We start from the raw sequence: 23,907 nt of genomic DNA on the forward strand, positions 1-23,907 counted from the left end.
CGCAGGGCTCCCTCCCCGACCGGCACCTTGTCAGTGGAGGAGCCGCAGATTCCTCTTCTGCCTCCATGCTGTGCGGGCGGGGGGAGGGGCTACCCCCGCGTGAGGCCCCGCCCACCGAGCTCCGCCGATGGCGGGGATTCCTCCCGGCTTCCCTGCTAGCAGAGGCAAAGGAGTGCCCTGCAAGCGGAGCCGGAGGGGCCCGAGCGGGGCTCCCATGGTTGAGCAGAGCTCTGGCAGAAGCGGGGGGGAGGGGCTACCCCCGCGCGAGGCCCCACCCACCGAGCTCCGCCGATGGCAGGGATTCCTCCCGGCTTCCCCGCTAGCAGAGGCAAAGAAGTGCCCTGCAAGCGGAGCCGGAGGGGGTCATCCATGGTTGTGCAGAGCTCTGGGAGGGGGGGGGGAGCCCGGGCTAAAGCGCTCCGGAGGCCTAGACCTCCGAGCACGTGGGCGCTCCCGCCCCCCTGCTGCAGGTGATGAGCCCGGATCCTGCAAGAGATCTGAGACACGGCTCTGCAGCCAGTCCATCCCCCTGTCCTCCGCTGCCTCCCGCATCCGAACCAAAAGGCCGTCCGTGGCAGGGCTAAAGGTGGCCTGAAGCAAGGTGAGCGAAACGGACACCAAGCTCACACTCTTGCCGTCCAGCTAACTGACGCCCCCTCACAGAACCTCCCACCCTAAGGTGCAGCAAAACCCCACCTACACCAACCTCTACCAATCAGCTACCCCCCACTAACAATAACAAATCCCCCTGGAGCTACCTTAACCCTTTCTGCTCTTCCTTCCCCCACTCTGGGCCTAGTCATGTATGCCCTGCGCTATTTCTTCTTTATTTCGCTACGGGCATTTCTGTAATATGACAGTGATCATGCGTAGTGATTGGTTGCTAAACCATAGCAATGTCACAGGGGAGGAGGTCACATGCTCCTTCGTACCCAGAAGTACTGGGGATTGTAGATGGTTGTGGGAAAGAGCAGTGCATCAAGGGAGCACAAGGGCCAGGGGTGCTAGGCTCTTTCCTGAGACAGTGTCACAGTGTTCTGCATGAGCAAGTCAACAAATGTCTCTTTTACTTAAAGAAATACCTGTCTTTTGGAGAATAGATACCTCTTGATACTGTCAGTCTACAGAACATCCTCTTGCAGGGTGTCAATGCTATTTTTCCTGCAGTGAATTCACTAAAGCGTAGTCACCCTGTACAGTAGTGTCCTGACATACATATATTTGTAAATGCATTACAAAAATGTAGATTTGTATTTTTAAAGACATACAGTATATGTGAAATTTAATTTTTTAAATATTTTTCATGTACTGTATAATAAAAACACATTTCAACATGTAATATATATATATATATATATATATATATAAATATATATATATTGAAATATATTTTTATATATATTGAATATGGCCAAAATTGTAGCATTTCAAATATATGTCAATATATTTGGAAAGAATATTTTTAAATTATATTTCAAATATATTTTTCTTCTATATGGGAAATACACCTTTGCACACTGGTCCTGACTAGTATTCCAATGTCTCTCTCTTTTTCTCTCCCCAGTGCTGACAGAGAGGGGCAAGCAAGGATGGTGCGCATGCACCCCATGCCCTCCTTAACAACTGATTATGTCATTGGCTGTTAGGATGCTGGCAGCTAGAAGATCATAAAAGTGTACAATGAAAACGTGTGGCTTTGTGTACTAAAAGGCAGGATTGATTCACCTGCTGGCTTGTATACAATTTGTGGGCATTTTGCCAAGACACCCCTGAAGAAGCCTGAAGGCACCCTGGTTGAGAAAGGCTGGTATAGAACAGTAATTGCAGAAAGCTGATGACTGTTTTAATATGAATAATTCTAGCTACGATCTTTTGACATCATTATCAAGGTGTTTTGCCCTTAGAACTGCACTTAATTATTATAGTTTTTCTGCACCATTCTCTGTGAACGTTAAAGACTGTAACCAATTAAATTCTCAGGAGATCAGCGGTTGCTGCAATGCTGCATCCAACACTTCAGGCATCAACAATCATTCCACAGTCAGAGTTGTGTATCCCACATTGCCCCCATTCTAAACAGCAGCTGAACCTCTTGACTATAAACCTGTTAACGTTTGACAATGCCTGCATGCTTAATGCCAAAGTGCAACTAAAACAAAAGGTACAGAAATCAGCACAAGGGACAAAACCTACAGTCAATAGGAAGTATGCCTTATACTGATGCATCTTCTGTTAGAAGAAATCCTCCTCTGTTAGGCATCAGCACAAGGCACACAGCTTATTGACTTTATAAGAGAAGTATAGGATTATCTTTTTTTTTTTAAATCATACCTAGGTGGGTGCAGCATTGATATGAAGCTGCATCTGTTCCCCGATGGCTTAAGGCTGCATTAACACCTGAGCGATTTTATGCTTATCCACTTCCAGTCCGGACACTCTCACCCCCTTTCTGTCCAGGCCAATTTTCAGCTTGCAGCGCTATCACACTTTGAATAACGATTGCGCATGCAACACTGTACCCATATGAATTTTTTAGCATTTTGTGAGACAGATAAAACTTTATTTTGGTGGTATTTATTCACCGCTGGGATTTTAATTTTTTTTGCTATGTAAATGAAAAAGTCCAAAAATTTTTAAATTTTTATTTTATTTTTTTATATATATATATATATATATATATATTTTTTTTTTTTTTTTTTTACATACTGTCACCCTAGCAGTACAGTGTCACCATGGTGACACTGTACTACTTGTGGGGGGTGATGAAGATTTTTTTTTTTTTTTTTTTTTTTTACACTGATTGCTTTTACACCCATATAGGATGTAAAAGCAATCATTTCTCTTTCTCTCTGTCTGCATTCTTGCACTCATTGAGAAGTTAAGGAAAAATTAATAATAGCGCCTATGGTCAAAATTATATAACTTAGTTATAGTGTACCAGCTGCAAAAAAACCACCATATATAAAGTGTAACAATTAATGCAATAAATAATTTGCGCTAGTAAATATATATAAATATATAAAAAAATCATCAAATCATAAGTCCAAAAAAAATATATATATGCCAATACCACAAAAAAGTGCAAAAAAACTTTTAAAGTGCAAAAAACTTTTGTGCAAAAAAATGTCTAAATATGAAAAATTTCACCAAAAGTACCTTGATAATATGATGGCAGATCATCCATAGATATATTTTCAGAAACGAAACTCTGCAACACACCAATCCTCATAGATCAAATAACAGGATGAAAGAAACTTTGCAATTAATCGGAAATCCACTTCTCCAAAAGAAAGAGACCACCTTCAATCGTATCCATGGGGGGAAATGCCAGACACTCGAGAGAAACAGAAAGACTTCATGGTGCAATATTATAAAAGCCAATTCCTTTATTAGGTACTCATTGCACTTACTCAAGAGGTGTCCCAGCCGACACCAGCATCAACAGCATGACAGCAATCACATAAAACGAGCCTAGCTACTCAGCACATGCGCAATAGCTGACAGCCAAAAACGTAATGACGTCACATCAATCAAGCTCCGCCCTACGCGTTTCGTCATCGACGTCCTCACGGAGTGGATGACGAAATTGAGAAGTACTGAGTGAGCTGTGATTGGTCACAGCTTGTCAAATGGTAAAAGGCTGTTGTGAATAGCCTTGTACCATGTGACCTCTGTGATCATTCACAGATTTCACACATAGTAAGCAATGATGTCACAATGACATCTTGCTTACTACTTTGCATGTGATCACTGATTGGCCAATCAGTGATCACATGATCTGGACCTCGTACAGAGGTCCCGTCCGACGATTGATGTTTCACTGTGTCCGGAGGACACAGCGGGCACCGGATCGCGGTGCCCAGGGAGTGCGCACAAGCATGGTGCGGGGAAGTCGTTTATAAACGGCCACCCGACTCTGCACTGCCACCATCCGGCTGTTTATATGCAACGGGCGGTCAGGAAGTGGTTAACTCAAAAGAGCCCCTTCTATTAGCCTTCGCCTCCTCCTAATCTCCAAATTCCTATTTTTTGCTGCTGTGATCTGATTTCCTGTGGGTGCTCAACCTGTGGCCCTCCAGGTGTTGCAGAACTACAAGTTCCATGAAGCATTGCAAGACTGACAGTTACAGTGAAGGAAATAAGTATTTGATCCCCTGCTGATTTTGAATGTTTGCTCACTCACAAAGCAACAAAAAATTCAAAAGAAATGCATGTCTAACAAATGATGCACTGATTTGCATGTTCATGAGGGAAATAAGTATTTGATCCCCTATCATTCAGCAGGATTTCTGGCTGCCAGGTGTATACTTATTACTACTTATTTCCCTCATGAACATGCAGATCAGTGCATCATTTGTTAGACATGCATTTCTGCTGAATTTTTTGTTGCTATTCTGTCTCTCAGTGTTACAATACACCTACCATTCGATTTTTAGACTGATCATTTCTTTGTGAGTGGGCAAACATTCAAAATCAGCAGGGGATCAAATACTTATTTCCCTCACTGTACAAGCATGGCTTCCAAAGGCAGAGGCATGATGGGACTTGTAGTTCCACATCAGCTGGAGGGCCATTATGAAGAACCTTAAAATGAAGCCCTCCAGTCACCACTGCAGAGGCGTCCATCTTCCTTCCAGGTTCACAAGCTACAGCCATCTGACTGATCGAGCCACGATGACGTCACTCCCACGCATGCGTATGGTAGTCCCAGACCACAGCACAGTGCTCTGAAGGAATGGCACGGGTATGCTGTTCCTTCAGAGTGCATGTACCAGCTCTCAAAAAGACCCAATATCTCCTAAACGGTGCACGTTTAGGGGATATTCATTTTACCTACAGGTATTATACGCTTACTTGTAGGCAGGGGCGGACTGACAACTCATGGGGCCCCCGGGCAATAGGGGATCATGGGGCCCCTGTGTCCTTGCCCAAACTCAAAAAAGCCTATGAAAAAGGTACCAGGGCATCTCATGGGGCCCCCTGCTAACCCCGGGCCCTCGGGCAGTGCCCCAGTTTCCAAATGGTCAGTCCGCCCCTGCTTGTAGGTAAAAGTATTTACAACAACTTTAAATAGTGGATGTGTACATTTGATTTTGGAGAATGAGGATAATGTTTAGTGTCACTTAGAGTCCTATGTGTAGCAAAAATTTAAAAAAAACAGCACAAGGGACATACCTTACATTCAGTAGGATGTGTCCCTTTTGATGATTCCCCTTTTTTAGTTAGAAACAATTGAGTACTGACGTGATACTTTTTTTATTTGCATAACCATACAATTTTGAGGACAAGCTTTCGGGGTATGTCCCCTTCTTCAAGGTCCAAGCAGTACTTTTTTCTTCTCTGACCATGCTCCCCTCTACTCCACTGCCGCAAACTTCCAGTGTGTCGGGGGTTAATACAACTAAGGGGCTGCCACGGGTTCCCACCGGTATACCAGCACTTTTTCAATTCTGGTCAAAGAGTTGAGCTTTTCGCAAAAAAAGAAGGCCGAGGATTTGTCACATTTCTTTCTAGAAACAGCTACAGTGTGTTTAAACAGAATAATTTTACTATACGGAATTAGTGAGCTGGTCTTATTTTACATTTCTTGATTTGAACGTTGCCTTTAGGTATTCCTTATGGTCTTGGGTCAGTAAATGTATGTGTTCCTCTGTATGAGAGGCATTGATTTAGGGGCTTTGATTGCAAATTTTCTAGACAGGATTTTTGTTTTACAATGGACTGCTATGGTATCCGGAAGCAATGGTTCTGTAATAGCTCCTTAGAGAGGTTCTTCGCCCTGTTTGGAAAAAATTGTAAGTCAGCACCTATGAATACTGTAGCTGCTGACTTTTAATAAAAGGACACTTACTTGTCCAGGGATCTAGCACTGTCCTTACCTAATCTGGTTGTTTGTCTGTCTTCGGGTCCTCAATGCGCAGATATTTCAAGTATGGATATTTTTACATAGTTACATTGGGCCAGCTTGGACCAGTGTAACTATGTATATTCCATACCTGTGGTATTCTCCTGGAAGCTGGAAAACAGGGAAGTAGGAACCTCTTTTCCAGTAATCTCCACCAGCTTCTGGGTCCCATGCCGTGCGGCTGCCCTGCTGCTTACTGAACACAGGAGGTCACCTGCTCAGCATGTGCGCCCTTAAGAGATCAGTTTGCAGTTACTTAATGAATAGAAACCGTTCTCTGATTGGATGAAGTGGAGCTGTGATGCCACAATCATCCATTCAGAGAATGCTTAGCATTTATTCGGAAAATACAAAGCATTCTGAATAGCTCCCATGCTGAGCAGGCAACGTACTGTTCGGTAAGCAGAGGTCCCAGAAGCTGGTGCAGATCTCTGTAGAAGTGATGTCTACTACAGTGGTTTGCATCTTCAAGGGATCCCACAGATATGGTACATACATAGTTACATTGGTCCAGATTGTAACTATGTAAAAATATCCATACTTGGAATTCTATAAAGTGTAAGTTGGTGATGATCTCTTGGAATATTATAATGTTTAATGCTTTTTGTTGAGCTGTCAATGGATTGAAAAACTGGATGATGTGGTGATCTGGTGTCTCAGTGTACCTTTAGCAGTGATATTATATTCATGCATCTAGTAAAGCAATGTTTTAAAGATATTTTCTTTGACTTTCTATGGCCAAATCTGTGCCAAAGCAACTTCATGCAGAGATAGATTCAGGGAGGAGGTGGTGCCAAGCATGGCAGCAGCTTTGGCTCTCCATGACTTTATTTGATGTTGCTAAGGATTGTATTAGACACAAAGAAGCTGCCCCCATTGTCTGTACTAACTTAAACCCATCAGGCGCCAACTACCTATAAGTACATCCCCCTAATGAAGAGAAAGGCAGATGCACAGTTTTGACCAATTACATTATCTCCATGGTTTAATGAAGGAGCATGAAGGTTGTAGATGGGCCTACTGGACATCCACTAAGCCCCGGGTACTGAATTAAATTTTTTGGAGCTCCAATCAGTAAATTTTTCTTCCAGCAGAGGTTTGAATCGCCTGTTTGTGTGATGACTCAGATCGTTCACATCACAGCCCCCTCCTCTTAAATAACAATCCCATTCTTACATCAGATCTTATGTCCCCCTGCATTTTACAGTTTCCGCTTCATAGCAGTATCCTCAGTCCCCCTTTACATCTCCCCCCTCTTTCCCCACAGCAGTGCCCTCTGTGGTATCCTCTGCCCTGTCTTCACCTCACTGCCCCCACAGCAGTATCCTCTGCCCCTCTTCACATCACCCCCCAGGATGTCCTCAGCCCCCCCCCCCACATCACTGACCCCACAGCATTGTCCTCTGCTCCCTCCTCTATATCACTTCCTCCACAATGGTGTTCTCTATTCCCCCTCACATTAATCCCCTCCCCCTGCAGTGTTGTCCGCTTGGCCTAGGGGGAAATCCGGAATCTACATGGCAGGACCACGGCGGTCTGGCTATCACAGTAACTCGGTCTGGGACAGGACCGCGGTCCGCCATTTATTATGCCTGCACTAAGCCCTTGGCTCCTGCCTAGGTTGCCTTGTGTATGATGTGGCTCTGTTCTTGGGCAACAATGTGTAGTATGTATGGCCATACCCTAAGAAGAGCTGTTTGGAAAGTATTTATTGTGTTGCCATTTCATTCTTCATTTATATTGGATAATGTTTAGCTCAGTCCAGATGGCCCAGCGTGTCATATTTTAAGAACTGGCCGGTATCTTGTCTTCAGACAATACCAGTGAGATTGGATATAGCTGCTGACGTCGTTGTAAACAACATACAAATAGGAGGAATGAGGAAGGAAAACCATCCCACTGCAACAAAAATGTGGGCACTTCAGAACTCTGTCCGGTTCATTACATTTGTCCTTCCCTCCAGCACAGAATTGATTTTCCTCTCTCTCTCTCTTCACACACAATGGAAGGTACCCAAGCACATGATGATGTTGGAGTATTCCACTGGATTAACCATTCCCCTTCTCCAATAATAAATGCATTGCAAAAGCTACAGTATGACTGCAAATCTATTTTAACAAGGCAAAAAAGGACATTTCTCCTGGACCCACTGGAAGCGGAAACTCAAGCCTATACTTTGATGTTTTCAGACATGGCCATACTCTACATATGTAAATACTGCAGGCTGTCAAGCTATTATACGAAATAGGATGAAATAGATAACCAGGATATTTTTTGTTATTTTTTGCCTTCTGCATGCCACTGCGTGAGATGTTTACACCTTGAACAGTGAAGCATTCACTTACAGTATTGATTTATTGTTGGTCTGTGAGAGATGACATCACAATCTGTGTTACTTCTACTGTTTGGTGGACATCTGAAAATACAAATGGGACACGCTCTATTCAAAGTAGAACTAAGGCCTCCCATTTATAGAAATATATGCTGCAGTGCTTAAAGATAAACTTTACTCCCCCACCCTCCCTTCCCCCCATTACCTATTTTGCTAGATAATCCACAAAAACCTACTCACTTGCCCAACAATCCAGGGGTGCTCTGTAAGGATCCCCTGCACTCCGCGCTGCCATTCTTCACCTTCACCTTTGATGTCATCAGGACGGTTGTCTCTTTTGGGTTCTTGCAGCCAGCTACTGTCATCAAGGGGCCAGCTGCATGTAGCAGGAAGAGTCATTCAGCCTTCTGATGACATACCATGGCACATGAGCAGTAGCAGTACACCCAGCGGCCTCCTATGATGCATGGGTATCTCAGGAAGCTGCAGACAAGTGGCACATCCTTCACCTAGACAAGAACCTAGGAAGTGTAGGGAGAATTCCCCAATAAAGTAAGTTAACAACAAAATCAACAATATTGAGTGAGGAGGGGCTAAGGATGAGATGGTGGAAAATGGCTGGGGAGGATTAAGGTGTGCCTTAGTAAGAGGTGCATCTGCACTTACAGCTTCTGCAAAATCCCACAAATACCTCTTGAGCTTGGCAGGAAAGTCCAGCTTATACGGTTTCCTATGATAGTGTGGCAACAATGCTGCACTGCTTCTGAATTCAGAGCAGAGTTGCCACTGTCATGTAGGCTGTTACTGCTTGCACTACAGTGGGATAATAAGATGCTTCAGGGGGGTGTGACTCTTAGCATTGTCACCAGGCAAGGGGTGGGCAGAATGGGCAGCTGCCCTTGGCACAGCAGAGCATGTATTAGCAGTAAGGGAGGGGGGACAGTTCTACATCCTTGCCCTGAATGCTGGATGAACCTGTCCTGGTACTGATTGTCACTGCTGTTAAACCTGTATTTTGTCAATTAGCACCTGGTCAAATTTAGTCCTGCCCACTGCTTTTTGGATTGACAGCATGGCCTCTGTTTCTGAACCTCCCCCCATGATCTACAGTGCCTGGGAGGGGGAGCGTGTGAGACACAAATGAAGGAAGGAAGAATGTCACCAGCACACCGAGGATCACCAATATGGGTCCAAAAGTTTTAATGAACGATCACATAGTTACAGCAAGGCAACGTTTCGGAGTCTCGCAGGATCCCTTCATCAGGCATGTGACACAAATGAAAGAGGACTAGGCTCAGTCAGGGAAGATAAAGGATTTTTTTGTTCACTTTATGAGGCTTGTGTTATCACATAATAGCTAGATTTGGTGCTCGCTAAGATTGTCATACGCAAGGCTTTAGTTGTACTTTAAAGAGAAATGATTATGATAGAAGTGTGAAAGAAGCCACTGTTGACTTGTTTTTGAAAATTCAAGAGCTGAAATTGTCATCCTTATTCTTGCTTTTTCACTTAGTAAGTCAAGAACAAGTGTAGATGACATGTCTTGATGCTTTATGAGTAAAAAAGAAAGAAGAGCATAGATTTTGTGCAATTAAATATTGTATTTATTGGTTTCAAAAGAAAATGACAATTTACGACCTCTTTCTGGGGAACAGCGAATCTTAGGCCAGAAGAAGGAGGTCAGTTATAGCCTGCACGTCGTGGCCAATGGCAGGGCTTGAGTACAGTTCTTTGTGGCTGTCAATTATTCCAACAGTACCTCCACCAAGGATCCAAGGTGGACAGAAATCTCTGCCTTCTGTTTGTACCTCTACAAAGAAAAAGGCCCTTTTTAAGGCTTGAAAAAGAGCAATACATCGTTCAAGAGAAAGAGATCGCAAGTCACCCGTAGATTCTTGGAGCAGGTATGGATGGAGGAACTGACAGCAACCAAAAACTGTACCCTACCCCACCACTGGCCATGGTGTATGGGCTATAACTGATTGCCTTCTTATGGCCTGAGATGTGCTTTTCCTCTCTAAGTGAAGGTATGTTGCTAATTTGTTTTAAAACCAAGAAATGTACCATTTTTATTGAACGGGATACATGCACTGTTCTCTCATTTCCTGATTGTTTAAGTATGTGAATACTGTCCATTTTTTTAGAGCTGCTGAATTCAGTGTACCCCCTTCCTATGGGACTGTGTCCCTCTCTGTTTGTACAGTCATGGCCAAAAATATTACCCCCCCCCCCACCCCTGCATTTCTGACAGATAATGCACCACTTTGCCAATAAAATTGTTGCGATTACAAATGTTTTGGCATTCTCAGGTTTGTTTATTTTGTTTGCATTGGTATGACATAAAAAAATGAAGAAACAAAAAGCCAAATTGGACACATTCCATGCAAAACCCTAAAGCCTCATGTACACAGGATGTTAAGAAAACTCTCCTAGAAGCTGTCCTCTTGGCACCAGCGTTTTTGCAAAAAAATGCCTGACACTTGTATAAGTATCTAACGCTTTTACAAGCGTTTATGCGAATCTACCAGCGTCAAGCACTTGGACGTTAATTAATTTCATTGGCCAGAATGATAATTTTTTCTGGCCATTGAAATGAATTAATGCTCAAGCGCTAAACACATCTAGCGTTTAGGCGCGTATAGTGTTTTTTTCTGCTCCTGGACGCACTGACCCTGGGTTTTTTTTCCTTCTGGTAAAAGGTACTTCTACTAAAAGCTTCTAAAAGGCTATGTATGCATGGACACATAGGATAACATAGAGGGCCATTTGGAAGCATTAAAAAAAACTCCTGACGTCCCTAAAAGTGGCTGCAAAAATGCAATATGTGCATGAGGCCTAAAAATGGAGTGGACAAAATTACTGGCACCCTCAATTTAATATTTGGTAGCACACCCCTTGGAAAAAATAACTGAAATCAATGGCTTCCTGTAACCATCAATCAGTTTCTTACATCTCTCTACTGGAATTTTGGAGAACCCTTCTTTTACCAACTGTTCCAGGTTTCTCAGATTGGAAGGGTTCCTTTTCCTAACTGTTGTTTTGAGACCTCTCCACAGGTGCTCTATGGAATTGAGATTTGGACTCATTGCTGGCCAGTTCAGTACTCTCCAGCAATTTGTCGTACATCATTTCTGGGTGCTTTTTGATGTGTGCTTTGGGTAATTTTCCTGCTGTAATACCCATGACCTCTGACAAATACCCAACTTTCTGACACTGGGCCCTACATTTCACTCCAGAATTCTTTGGTAGTCTTCAGATTTCATAATGCCATGCACACGGTCAAGACATCCAGTGCCTGAAACAGCAAAGCAACCCCAAAACATCAGTGACCCCTCTCACCATGTTTGACTGTAGAGACATTGTTAAAGTTGACTTGAACTCAAAAAGTAAATTTTTGCTATGCTAGGAAAGTCTTGAAGTGCTACATCTAGGTAGGATCCTGAAAAATATACAAGAAATACAAAAATGCACTTCCAGGTATGTGAGTGTGCCAGGGCACTCCTGGCCTACAGCCTCATAGCTGTATATGTTCAATGTGAGATCTAAAGTATCTCTGCCTAGACTCACCCAAACAAGGCACAGTGAGTCAGAAAAGATCAGCTGCAGGGAGACAACAGGCAATACTGGCAACTACATATAATATATAAGACTTTGTAAAACTGAAACGCGTCAGCTTTATGGACTACTGCCAACCATAAATAATACATAAGGCTTTGTGAAGCTGAAACATGTCAGTTTATAGATCCTGTATTTATGTAACCAATAGTGATGATCTGAACACCCCTCTGTTCGGTTACCAGTAGAACATTCGAACATAACAAAAGTTCTACCGCGAACATCGAACATAATGCAAGTCTATGGGACTAAAACTTGTAAATTCAAAAGTGCCCATTTTGAAGATTTACATACAAGTTGTTGGTCATTTTTCATTGCTTAAAGTGAAAAAATTTTTTTTTTAAATATCATGCCTGGGGGGGGGTCCCCTTAAACTACCTGCAAAGTTGCACATCTGTACATTGTATAGACCCTGCTACAGCTGGACTGACATTTAAAAAAAAATACATTTTTATAAAAAAAAACAGCAAGGGATTTTCCTCCCTAATCTGTACCAGACCCTTTAGGTCTGTTAGGAAGGTTAGGAGGGACCCCACAGTAAAAAAAAAAAAAAAAATTAAAGTGTGTGAGGTACCCCCTAAAAGCCCTACCAGACCCTTTTAGCCTGGTAGGACGTTTAAGGGAAACCCCACCCCCCAACAATGGGAGGGAAGTGTGGGGTCCCCCTAAATTCCTTCCAGACCCTTGATCTGAGCACAGCCCTAGCAGGCCAGGAAAGGGGGGGCATGAACGAGCGCTCCCTTCCTGGGCCTTACCAGGCCATGTGCCCTTGGCATGGGGACAGTGTTCCTATGCCAACGAGGACAAGGGCCTCTTCCCCACAACCCTGGCTTGGTGGTTGTGGGGGTCTGCGGATAGGGGGGCTCATTAGCGTCAGGGTACCCCTTTAAATAAGGGGGCACCCTGATGCTGCCCCCCTTGTGAATGAGTAAGGGGTACTTGTACCACCTGCCCATTCACTAAAGGGTTAAAAGTGTGAAAAAAAAAGAGACCAGAATTTTGAAAAAAAATCCTTTATTGAACAAAAAACGAAAAAAGCAGTCCTTTATTAAAAAAACAACCCAAAAAAATGGTTCCAGTGTTGTAATCCATCATCAATCATGACGTTCAGCATTGTCACGATGATGCCGATTCGCCAAAATAAAAATAAAAAAACCCAACACCTGCTGATACGTCCGCACCCACTGAGCACTCCCTGCAATCTGACATTTGCGAGTTAGATGTATTCAATTGGGCAGAGTTAGTGGTGAAGTCACTGCTAGCTCCAGCCAATTGTGTATGTCTGACCGGCAACTGTCATTAAGATTTGGGCAAAGCTAGGGATTGACGTTCCCTGCTAGTTCCGCCAATTTGCCATGAGCCATGATTGGCCAAAGTCACTTAGACTTTGGCCAATCATGGCTCTTATTGTGAACTTGTGGTCAGATGCAATACTTTGGCCAATTACAATGCGCCGCCAGAGCGCATTGCATTGTGGGGCACGCAGGAGAACGGCCTGCTACATGCCCCAGATGTCTGTGTGTTCAGCAAACATATAGTCCATCCTTATTAACCAATAAAGAGTTCCATTAAGAAATTTTCCGAGTTGCCAGCTATTTATATTGTGGATATTTGCTGTGAAGAGTAGATGCCAGGGGCGGATTGACAACTCATGGGGCCCCCGGGCAATAGGGGATCATGGGGCCCCTGTGTCCTCGCCCACACTCAAACCACACCCACAAAAGCCTATGAAAGATACCAGGGACATCTCATGGGGCCCCCTACTGACCCCGGGCCCTCGGGCAATGCCCGAGTTCCCCAATGGTCAGTCCACCCCTGGTGGACGCCTTGGCCAGTGCACTGGTCTCCTGTCTCCATGCGGTGAATAGAGCAGTTGAGCTTGGGTAAGATTTGTTTTCAATACTGGCAACTAGTCCTTTACCCTTTGCTTGCCCTTTCCTGGACACAACCTAAAGAGTTGAGTTCCTCTTTAAATGAAAGTGAATATTGAAATCTAATTGGATACTGTAGGACAGCGTAGACTCCCCAAGACAGTTCTTGCCAGAGACATTAAGATCAACAAGGCCCACTAGCATCTTCGGTCCTACGTCCGAACCTGATAAAATGAAGAAGTACTGTTAGTATAGAAGGGTTAAACCGGAGATTACTTCTGCTTTGTGTTTGTCTGCGTTAATGCCTCACAGGACACATCATCTCTCAAGAGAGAGTTTTAAGTCCCGGTGTGATTTTGGCCCAGTTGCTGCTTTTGTGTAACTAGTTATCTCTTTCCCGCAGGAGCCTTCCGAGGAATGTGCAAGAAAATTGACCATTTTCCTGAGGATGCCGATTATGAACAGGACACGGCGGAGTACTTACTGCGTAAGGACTTTACTTTGCATGATCATGCTGTTTGCTGTTCAACCCTTAATGCAGTCTGTAGAGTGAAAAGCACCACACAATTTCTGTTTGAATGAAAAGGAGCGAATGGGAAGGAGTGGGGTTGTGACACAGGCAGACCCAAACATCCTTATCTACTCATAATAACAAAGGAAACTGCTCTCTGAGTCAAGAGTAAAAGATTGACTAAGAATTCTATTACGCATTTTTTAACTGTCGGTGAAAATAGACGTTGAAAAGTAATTTAGGTTTTAATTAACAGCTATTTTTTTATTTCATAGGTTTGTACATTTTTCTAAATCCCTGGTCAGGGGCGGACTGACAACTCATGGGGCCCCTGGGCAATAGGGGATCATGGGGCCCCTGTGGCCTTGCCCAAACTCAAAAAAGCCTATGAAAAAGGTACCAGGGGCATCTCATGGGGCCCCCTACTGACCCCGGGCCCTCGGCACTGCCCGAGTTTCCAAATGGTCAGTCCGCCCCTGTCCCTGGTTTTGCTATCTATATTAAATCATTGTTTTATCGATAAATGTTTTATACCTCTTAGATTGTAAGCTCCAAAGAGCAGGGCCCTCCTAACCAGAGGCAGACTTACCATTCGAGCACTTGGGCACTGCCCGAGGGCCCAAGGTCAGTAGGGGGCCCCATGAAATGCCCCTGGTACTTTTTATAGGCTTTTTTGGGTGTGCTTTGAGTGTGGGCAAGGACACAGGGGCCCCATGATCCCCTATTGCCCGGGGGCCCCATGAGTTGTCAGTCTGCCCCTGCTCCTAACCCTCTTGTATTGAACTGTATTGTTGCTGTATTGTCTCCCGTTATATTGGAAAGCGCTGAGCAAACTGTTATAATATATATAAATCCTGTATAATAATAATAATACATGTCAAAGGATTTCTAGAGCTCCGTGGGATAGCTAAAGAAACAGCACAGTAGAATTGCTAAAATTAGATTGCTTTGCTGATCCCTTTCTCCAAATAAAAACTTCAAATTTAGTCGTCTGAGAAAGGAGGATTCATTTGAATTCTATAAATAAAATAAAATTATTTCAGAACACTTGAAATATTATTAAGTACATTTTTTAAAAAGGGAACTTTTAGGAGACAACATAATAACAATAATAATAATAATAATTAATATAATTAATATTACTAATGAAGAAGCCATGTAAACAATCTCTTTAAAGTGCCTCCTGCCATAAAAGAATGTCTGTAGGCACTCCACGATCCTGGCTGATGTCCCTTGGCTGAGCCTATCCGAGGCAGATTTGATCTGGGTGAATTGATTTTCTGAGCCAATTACTATTGTTCTCTTGAAACCGGCCAATGCTGGCCAAATCAACAGGTTTACTTAACTGCCACTCTCCCCAACAAACAGGAGTTCTTAGTAGTTTTGGGTTTACATGCCACTTCCTCCCAAGTGATGATTCTGGTGGTTGGTCATTGGCTGCTTGTACTCTCACATGGGGTTGGGGAGAAAGCCATTACCACTGTGTAAGCTCCCTAGTTGCAACTTGAAACCCAAATGTGGCTTCCTGTCTTCACTCTCAGCATTGAACAGAGCAGTAGAGGAGTGAAAAGAATGTGGGTAATGCAGTTACAGAGTAATCCCACTTTTGTTGAGAAAAAAAACAATTCCCTCTGGGTGGTAAATGTACCAGAAAGAAGAGTTACTCTTTAAGTAGATCAAAACACTAACTGGATGACAAATAACATGGTAAAGCACTGTGTATAATAAACAATTCAATTTTTTTTCTCAAAAATTACTTTTATTATCATTCTTTCAATCCTTTTTTGGATCTCAGGGCTGCCTGTCTCCTACAGCCTCTTCCTCTCTACATGTACTCTTGCCTCTCCCTTTAACCTGCACATCATTGTTTGGATCGGCTTTCTGATAATGTGGGCCATGTCCGTGTAATCTGCAATGACATGGCTGCTTGTAGTTGGAAACCCAGGACGCAATGCAAGAGTAAGGCAGGCCATACGTGAAGCGATTTATATATACAGTGCTCAGCATAAATCCCCTTTTAAATAGTAAGATTTTAACCAATATCTCAATGAACACAAGAACAATTTCCAACATTTTGACAAAACTACGTTTTATAGAACATTTGTTTAGTTCATTACATGAAAGCAAGGTAATAATATAACTTAGATTACAAAATCTTCAGTTTTACTCAAAGTTGATGCAAAAATAAATACACCCAACATCAAAAACTACTACATCTAGTAGTTTGTATGACCACCATGATTTATAAGGGCAGCACCAAGTCTTCTAGGCATGGGATGAATAAGTTGACGACATATTGCAACATCTATATTTTTCCATTCTTTAAGAGTGACCTCTTTTAGAGCCTGGATGCCGGATGGAGAGTGATGGTCAACTTGTCTCTTCAGAATTCCTCATAGGTGTTGGATTGGGTTCAGATCAGGAGACATACTTGGCCACTGAATCACTTTCACCCGGTTCTTCTTTAGAAATGCAACAGTTGCTTTAGGTGTGTGTTTTGGATCATTGTCATGTTGGAAAAGTGCACAACAACCAAGGGCACGGAGTGATGGTAGTATCTTCTCTTTCAATATAGAGTAGTACATCAGTGAATTCATGATACAATCAATAAAATGCAGCTCTTCAAACACCAGAAGCACTCATGTAGCCCTGCAGAAGGAGACTGCCACGATCATGTATCACTGTATGCACCTTGCATTTTTCTTTGTGCTCCTCACCTTTGTGGCGCCATACAGTTTTGAAGCCAACATTTATCTTGTTCTCATCACTCCTGAGTACAGAATCCCAGTAGTCTTCTTCTTTTTTCAACATGGGTCCTGGAAAATTATAGGCAGGCTTTTTTGTGCATGGGCTTTAGGAGAGGCTCCCTTCGTGGATGACACCCATGCATGCCATTCCTCTGCAGTGTACGCCATATTGTGTCACGGAAAACAATCACCCCAGTTTGGCTTTCTACTTCTTTAGCTAACTTCAGTGAACTTACATGACAATTTTCTTCAGCTCTTCTCATCAGAAGATGCTCCTGTCGAGGTGTCAACTTCCATGGACTGCCTGGATGTCTCTGTGATATGGTTGCAGTTCCATTTTGTTAAATTTTTGTATCACTTTTACTACAGTATTCTGACTGATAAGTAAAGCTTTGCTGATCTTCTTGTAGCAATCCACCAGTAGAGGAAAGTGGTCAGATACCGCTCTGGGAAGATATCTAATCACATCACAATCATTAAGCTAAGTCATTCCTGGGAGAGCATAAATCAATACAGGACAAGGTACCATAAGTGGGGTTACAGCATTGCCAGCCTATAACCGGAAGTGCTTGTACCTTCAAGGTTTAAACTTGAAAACTAGATTAAACTTATGACATTACTTTAAAGCTTATATTGAATTTTAGTGATTGGGTTTAGATTATTATTATAATACAGGATTTATATCGCGCCAACAGTTTTCACAGCGCTTTACAATATAAAGGGAGACAATACAATTACAGTACATTTCAGTACAGAAGGAATATGAAGGCCCTGCTGGTTACAATCTATAGAGAGGGGGAGGTGATACAAAAGGTGATAGCTGTGGGGGATGATCTGGTGGACATGATTTAAAGCGGAGTTCCACTCACTCTGTAAAAAAACAAAAGTCAGCAGCTACAAAAACTGTAGCTTCTGACTTTTAAAAAACAGCCACTTACCTGTCCCACAATCCTGCGTTGCCCCCGCCGCAGCTGTTTCACCGGCCGTCCTGTATTCCGGATGCCGGCATCTTCAGTGTGGGCACCCGGCTGTGACAGCTTGCGACTTCACAGCCAGGTGCCCACTGCGCATGCGTGAGTAGTGCTGTGCTTCCTGAATGGCCCCGTCGTCTTCTGGGACCTGTCACGTGTCCCTCAAGACTTCAGGGGTGGGAGGGTAGGAGGACAACCTCCACTTCCAATCGCCTAGGCGATTGCAGCAGAAGTGGGAGCAGGTACATGTCAAATTCAGGTACCCATTCCCCCCCACTCCCCAAAGGTGCCAATCCTTAATGGGGAGCGGGAGACCAATCTTTAAAGCGGACCTTCCCCTTTTGGGTGGAACTCCAATTTAAGTAAAGTTCTTAGGTGGAGGTGGGGTAGGCGTCCCTGAATAAGTGAGTTTTCAAAGATCACCTAAAGGCAGACAGGGTGGGGGCTGACCGGACATACTGTGGTAGGGAGTTCCAGAGAATGGGAGAGGCTCTGGAGAAGTCCTGGCGGCGAGATCTACTTTAGATCTACTTCAACTGAACCTGTGGCTTTGTAATCAACAAAATAAAAGGTTCATTTTAAGAATACGGTGACTTTAGCATCATCTTTGATGGACATACATAAAATAAATGTTAGAAAGAAAAAAAGCGACAGAAGGTGTCATTATAACACAATGCCTCGCAGTGAAGACATGGTTCATCGAATCACCAAATCAATGGTTCTGTATATTGCTATTGAGCTGATTTCATTTAAATAATAGCCAGAACACAGAGAACAAGCTCTAAAGCTCAGCCACTCAACAGTCAATAATCAATGACATCCTTGCCTATGCAGTTTGCCAGTTCTGAGCCAATCATATGCAGCGCACAGAGCTGCCCCGAGCAACCTGGCTGATAAGAGCGAGATGCTCATCAGGATTCTGGATAAATAAAGATATTCTCTAACAGGTTTCTTGCAACGCCAGAGCCCCTGGCATTTCTAGAGAGATTCTGTTTATGGAGAGACAGATGTCTATTTTTCTTTGTGTCTTTTCATAACCTGGAAACTCTAAAATCCTTTTTCTTCTGCATCAGTGATAGGATAGAGGTAGACACAGCACTGAGAATAGATTGCCCGCAGGCAATGCTTTCACAGCTGGAAAATATACATCAAAGGAGCCCTGGTCCTATGTCATCCAGGTGAAAAATGTAACCTACAATTGGATTGTCAAAGGGATACTCCAGGCAGAATGCAAATTCAGTCGCACAAATGCAAAGTCAAAAGCTGTTTACCTGTGACATTACATACAGATTGCAGAGATTTGCAGGACAATCATACTAGGTGCTACAGTCAGCGGACTGCACTTACAAAAGACCAGCATTGCCCTATTTTTTTCAAACCCGAACCTTTCATGGAAACAACAGAATTGTTTGGATAAAACTAAAAATCGATTGGGCAATGATTTTGCATAATTTACAAGAGGTGTTCAAGTCAAGCCAGGACCAGGGGTGGACTGACCATTTGGAAACTCGGGCACTGCCCGAGGGCCCGGGGTCAGTAGGGGGCCCCATGAGATGCCCCTGGTACCTTTTTCATAAGCTTTTTTGAGTTTGAGCAAGGACACAGGGGCCCCATGATCCCCTATTGCCCGGGGGCCCCATGAGTTGTCAATCCGCCCCTGACCAGGACTTTTCATTTTAGAGGTATAAAAATGGATGCTAGCGAGGCGGTACTACGTGCAGTAGTAAGTGGTAAGTGTGTCCTATTTCTGATAGGTGGCGCACATGTCGCGGGCCAGTCCAGAGACCACTAATCAAGATAGTTACATAGTTAGTCTGGCTGAAAAAAGTCCATCCAGTTCAACTATTAAAAAAAAAAAGTTATAATCCTATACCCACAATTGATCCAGAAGAAGGCAAAAAAAACCCCAGCAAAGCATGATCCAATTTGCTACTGCAGGGAAAAAAAATTCCTTCCTGATCCAAGATGGCAGACAATAGTGTTAGTGCATGCATGGAACAGCGTTTGGTGATGAAGTTTCTTGTTAATGACGGCTGAAAACCCATGGATATCTACAGAAGACATCAAGCACAGTATGGAGATGAGACGCTCAGCCGTAGTAAGACATTTGAATGGTGTAAACGCTTCAAAGATAGCTGCACGTCCGTCAGTGACGATCCCGGTTGTGGTGGTTCCCAGCCCATAGCAGTCATTCCTGTGAACATTCAGCGCCTGGAACCTTAGGAGCCAGTGGGAGTAGAGAACATCCAGGCTTAGTGGTCATTTTTAGGGTTGTTGAGCAATAGGTGTAAAAAATGGCTTAGCACCTGTGGTTAGTGGGTTAGTGGAAGTTGGAATAATACCCTTATGCTTATATTAGTGGAAGGAATATGGCCCCATTGTTGGTATCAGCAGAAGGAATAGTGCTCCATCATTAGCGTGATTGAGTGAGAGGAGTAGTGCCCCATTATTGATATCAGTGGAAGGAATCAGGTTTCATTGTTGGTGTAAATGGCAGAATTATTGCCCTATTTTTGTATCAGTGAGAGGAATATTGCCCATTCATTAATGTCAATGGCTAGACTATTGCCCTTTCATTAGTATCACTGGAAGAAATAGTGCCCTACCATTGGTATCAATGGAAGGAATAGTAGCCCTTCATTAGTATCACTGGAAGAAATAGTGCCCTACAATTGGTATCAGTGGGAGGAATAGTGCCCTATTATTGGTATCAGTTCCAGGAATAGTGCCCTATTATTGGTATCAGTTCGAGGAATAGTGCCCTACCATTGGTATCAGTGGGAGGAATAGTGCCCCATCATTGGTATCAGTTCGAGGAATAGTGCCCTACCATTGGTATCAGTGGGAGGAATAGTGCCCTATCATTGGTATCAGTGAGAGGAATAGTGCCCTACCATTGGCATCAGTGGGAGGAATAGTGCCCTATCATTGGTATCAGTGGAAGGAATAGTGCCCCATTATTGGTATCAGTGGAAGGAATAGTGCTCCATCATTGGTATCAGTGGGAGGAATAGTGCCCTATCATTGGTATCAGTGGAAGGAATAGTGCCCCATTATTGGTATCAGTGGAAGGAATAGTGCTCCATCATTGGTATCAGTGGGAGGAATAGTGCCCCATCATTAGTGTCAGTGGAAGGAATGGTGCCCCATTATTGGTGTCAGTGGGAGGAATAGTGCCCCATCATTGGTATCAGTGGAAGGAATAGTGCCCCATTATTGGTATCAGTGGGAGGAATAGTGCTCCATCATTGGTATCAGTGGGAGGAATAGTGCCCCATCATTGGTATCAGTGGAAGGAATAATGCCCCATCATTAGTGTCAGTGGAAGGAATGGTGCTCCATCATTGGTGTCAGTGGGAGGAATAGTGCCCCATCATTGGTATCAGTGGAAGGAATAGTGCCCCATCATTAGTGTCAGTGGAAGGAATAGTTCACTATCATTGGTGTCAATGGAAGGAAAAGTGCCACATTGTATCTGACAGTGGGAGGAAGCACCCCATTGTTCGTGTTGGTGAGAGGCACAATGCCCCAAGGACCAGTTAACTACAAGCAAAGAGACACAGTTTGGGGAACACCTCTCTTATGAATGAGGACTCTTAGTAATGGAACATATGACAGTGCTCAGTTCTGGGGGGTGGGAGGTGAAGTGATATAATTGACCTGGGCAAGTTCCAAAACCATCAGAGACTGCACCCTTGGTGAAGTTTACATGCAGTTATACCAATACACATTGTACAGACATAATCAGCCACTGTCACCATCAGGAAGCCAAAGCAATAATGTGCAACTATTGCTGTAGAGAGTGCTTGTAGACATGAAGTGGCTGAAAGAGGCTGGAGAACATCGACATCTCATTTAATCATGAGATTTAAAAAAAATGAAAATTGTATTTCAGTATTTGGTGTTTTATGAACACAATAGCAATCTCCTCCAGCTAATAATCACATTATAAAATGTATATTATATAGGGCGCGCTTGTTGGAACCCAACCTCTGTAGCTGTAAGATAAACGTGCCAGATGGATATCAGGGATGGATGGATGGGAGCAGTAACACTGAGGCAGCTCTTCTTATAGTGGAAGCAAGTTTCCAATGCAGTAACAAGAAAAAGAGAAGAAGGCACCTCTAAGTGCAGTATTGACAATTTATTTAGTAAACAATGGATGAATTGCACTTACAAGATAAACGGTTAAAAAGACTCATCGTATGGTAATTAGATCCAAGTGGGACATCCAGCCGTCCAGCAGCAAACTATGTCTATAGGATCAGGAAGTAGAGTCCAGTGCCTGCATCAAAAATGAAGCTTGGAGAGCAGAGTCAGATGTAGGAGGTGAAGGGGGCGGTAATGCATTTTGGAGCATGCTCAATAGGCTCCTTCTTCAGACCTGATCCTATAGACATAGTTTGCTGCTGGACGGCTGGATGTCCCACCTGGATCTAATTACCACAAGATGAGTCTTTTTAACCGTTTATCTTGTAAGTTCAATTTATCCATTGTTTACTAAATATGTTGTCAATACTGCACTTAGAGGCGCCTTCCTCTCTTTTTCTTAATAATCACATCATAGTGATGCTGGTGCAATGAGGAGGAAAGAGATAAATGTTTCTAAATTAGACTCCAAGCTGCTTCTTTTTTACTAGGTTAATAACGCATATCTTCCTCTCTGTTCAGGTGCTGTACGTGCTTCCAGTATCTTCCCTATCCTTAGTGTGGGTCTTCTCTTTTTTGGAGGTCTGTGTGTAGCTGCCAGTGAGTTTTACAAGAATAAGCACAATGTGATCCTGAGTGCAGGAATCTTCTTCGTCTCAGCAGGTAAGTTCCAGCACTGCATCATAAAAGTGAGGGACCAACCCATCGCATATGCGCAAATAATAGATAATTTGAATTTGTATGTGATGTGGAAAAATAAGCCTTTTTAGGTTCTATTTACTGTAAGCTAAGCAGTAATATGGCAAAAATATTATTTAGACAAATGTGTGCTTCCTACCTTGAGGCAACAGTATGGGGAAGGAGCTTTTGTAATTGTGTGCCTGTGCACAAAGCCTCTCCATAAAGTCATGGTTTGATGGGTTCGGTGTGGAGGAAATTGAGTAACCTGCACAGAGCCCTGGCCTCAACCCTACTGAACACTACTGAGATGAAGTAGAATTGTTGTTCATTATTATTACAGGTACTTATATAGTGCTGTCAATTTATGCAGTGCTTTACATATATTTATATTGTACTTTCACATCAGTCCCTAACCCTCAAGGGGTGTACAATCTAAGGCCCCTAACTTGCATTCATACATACACATACTAGGGCCAATTACCTACCAGCATGTCTTTGGACTGTGGGAGGAAACCGGAGTACCTGGAGGAAACTCACGCAGGCACAGGGAGAACATGCAAACTCCAGGCAGGTGATGCCGTGGTTGGGATTTGAACCAATAACCCTAGTATTGCCAGGTGGAAGTGCTAACCATTTAGCCACTGTGCTGCCCCCCTTTCATCATTTAGCTTCTTTCCCGGTCACAATAGCCAAAACCAGAAGTGATGCGTGATACTGTTCCTTACTAGCTAGGAAGATCAGTAAGTGGATGCTTGTTGATCTCTCTCCTCTCTATCTGGCGACACACACTGTGCAGGTCTTAGGCCCACAGATGAGATAGCAGAGCCCAGGAATCATGGTGCTGGGGGAGAGTGAAGAGAGCATCCATTAAGGGGAGTTTGTGGAAGTGATGGAAGTGTACAGCGACCAGATTGCTTCCATCTGGAAGCCGACAGTTGGCTTTTCAGATTTACACACATTCCTGGCTGCTGTAGTGCCAGGGGTGTATAATAAACCCCCTGCTGCCAACTTAAGACATTCTGTACATCAGTGGCAGCCAGGGGCAGACTGACCATTTGGAAACTCGGGCAATGCCCAAGGGCCCGGGGTCAGTAGGGGGCCCAATGAGATGCCCGTGGGAACCTT

General features: G+C 43.5%; 1 protein-coding gene across 1 annotated transcript in view; it reads left to right on the forward strand.

Moving 5' to 3' along the window:
• CACNG3 (calcium voltage-gated channel auxiliary subunit gamma 3) overlaps window positions 1-23,907 on the forward strand; it is a 159,316-nt gene that overhangs the window by 131,689 nt on the left and 3,720 nt on the right. The window contains exons 2-3 of the mRNA XM_089686777.1: window positions 14,127-14,210; window positions 22,624-22,764. Of these exons, the coding sequence (XP_089542903.1) occupies window positions 14,127-14,210; window positions 22,624-22,764 (225 nt within the window). The remainder of the gene's footprint in view (window positions 1-14,126; window positions 14,211-22,623; window positions 22,765-23,907) is intronic.

This window comes from Staurois parvus, unplaced genomic scaffold (assembly GCF_062004578.1).
Source record: "Staurois parvus isolate SC_StPar_1 unplaced genomic scaffold, SC_StPar_1.0 ptg000412l, whole genome shotgun sequence".
Classification (NCBI taxonomy): domain Eukaryota; kingdom Metazoa; phylum Chordata; class Amphibia; order Anura; family Ranidae; genus Staurois; species Staurois parvus.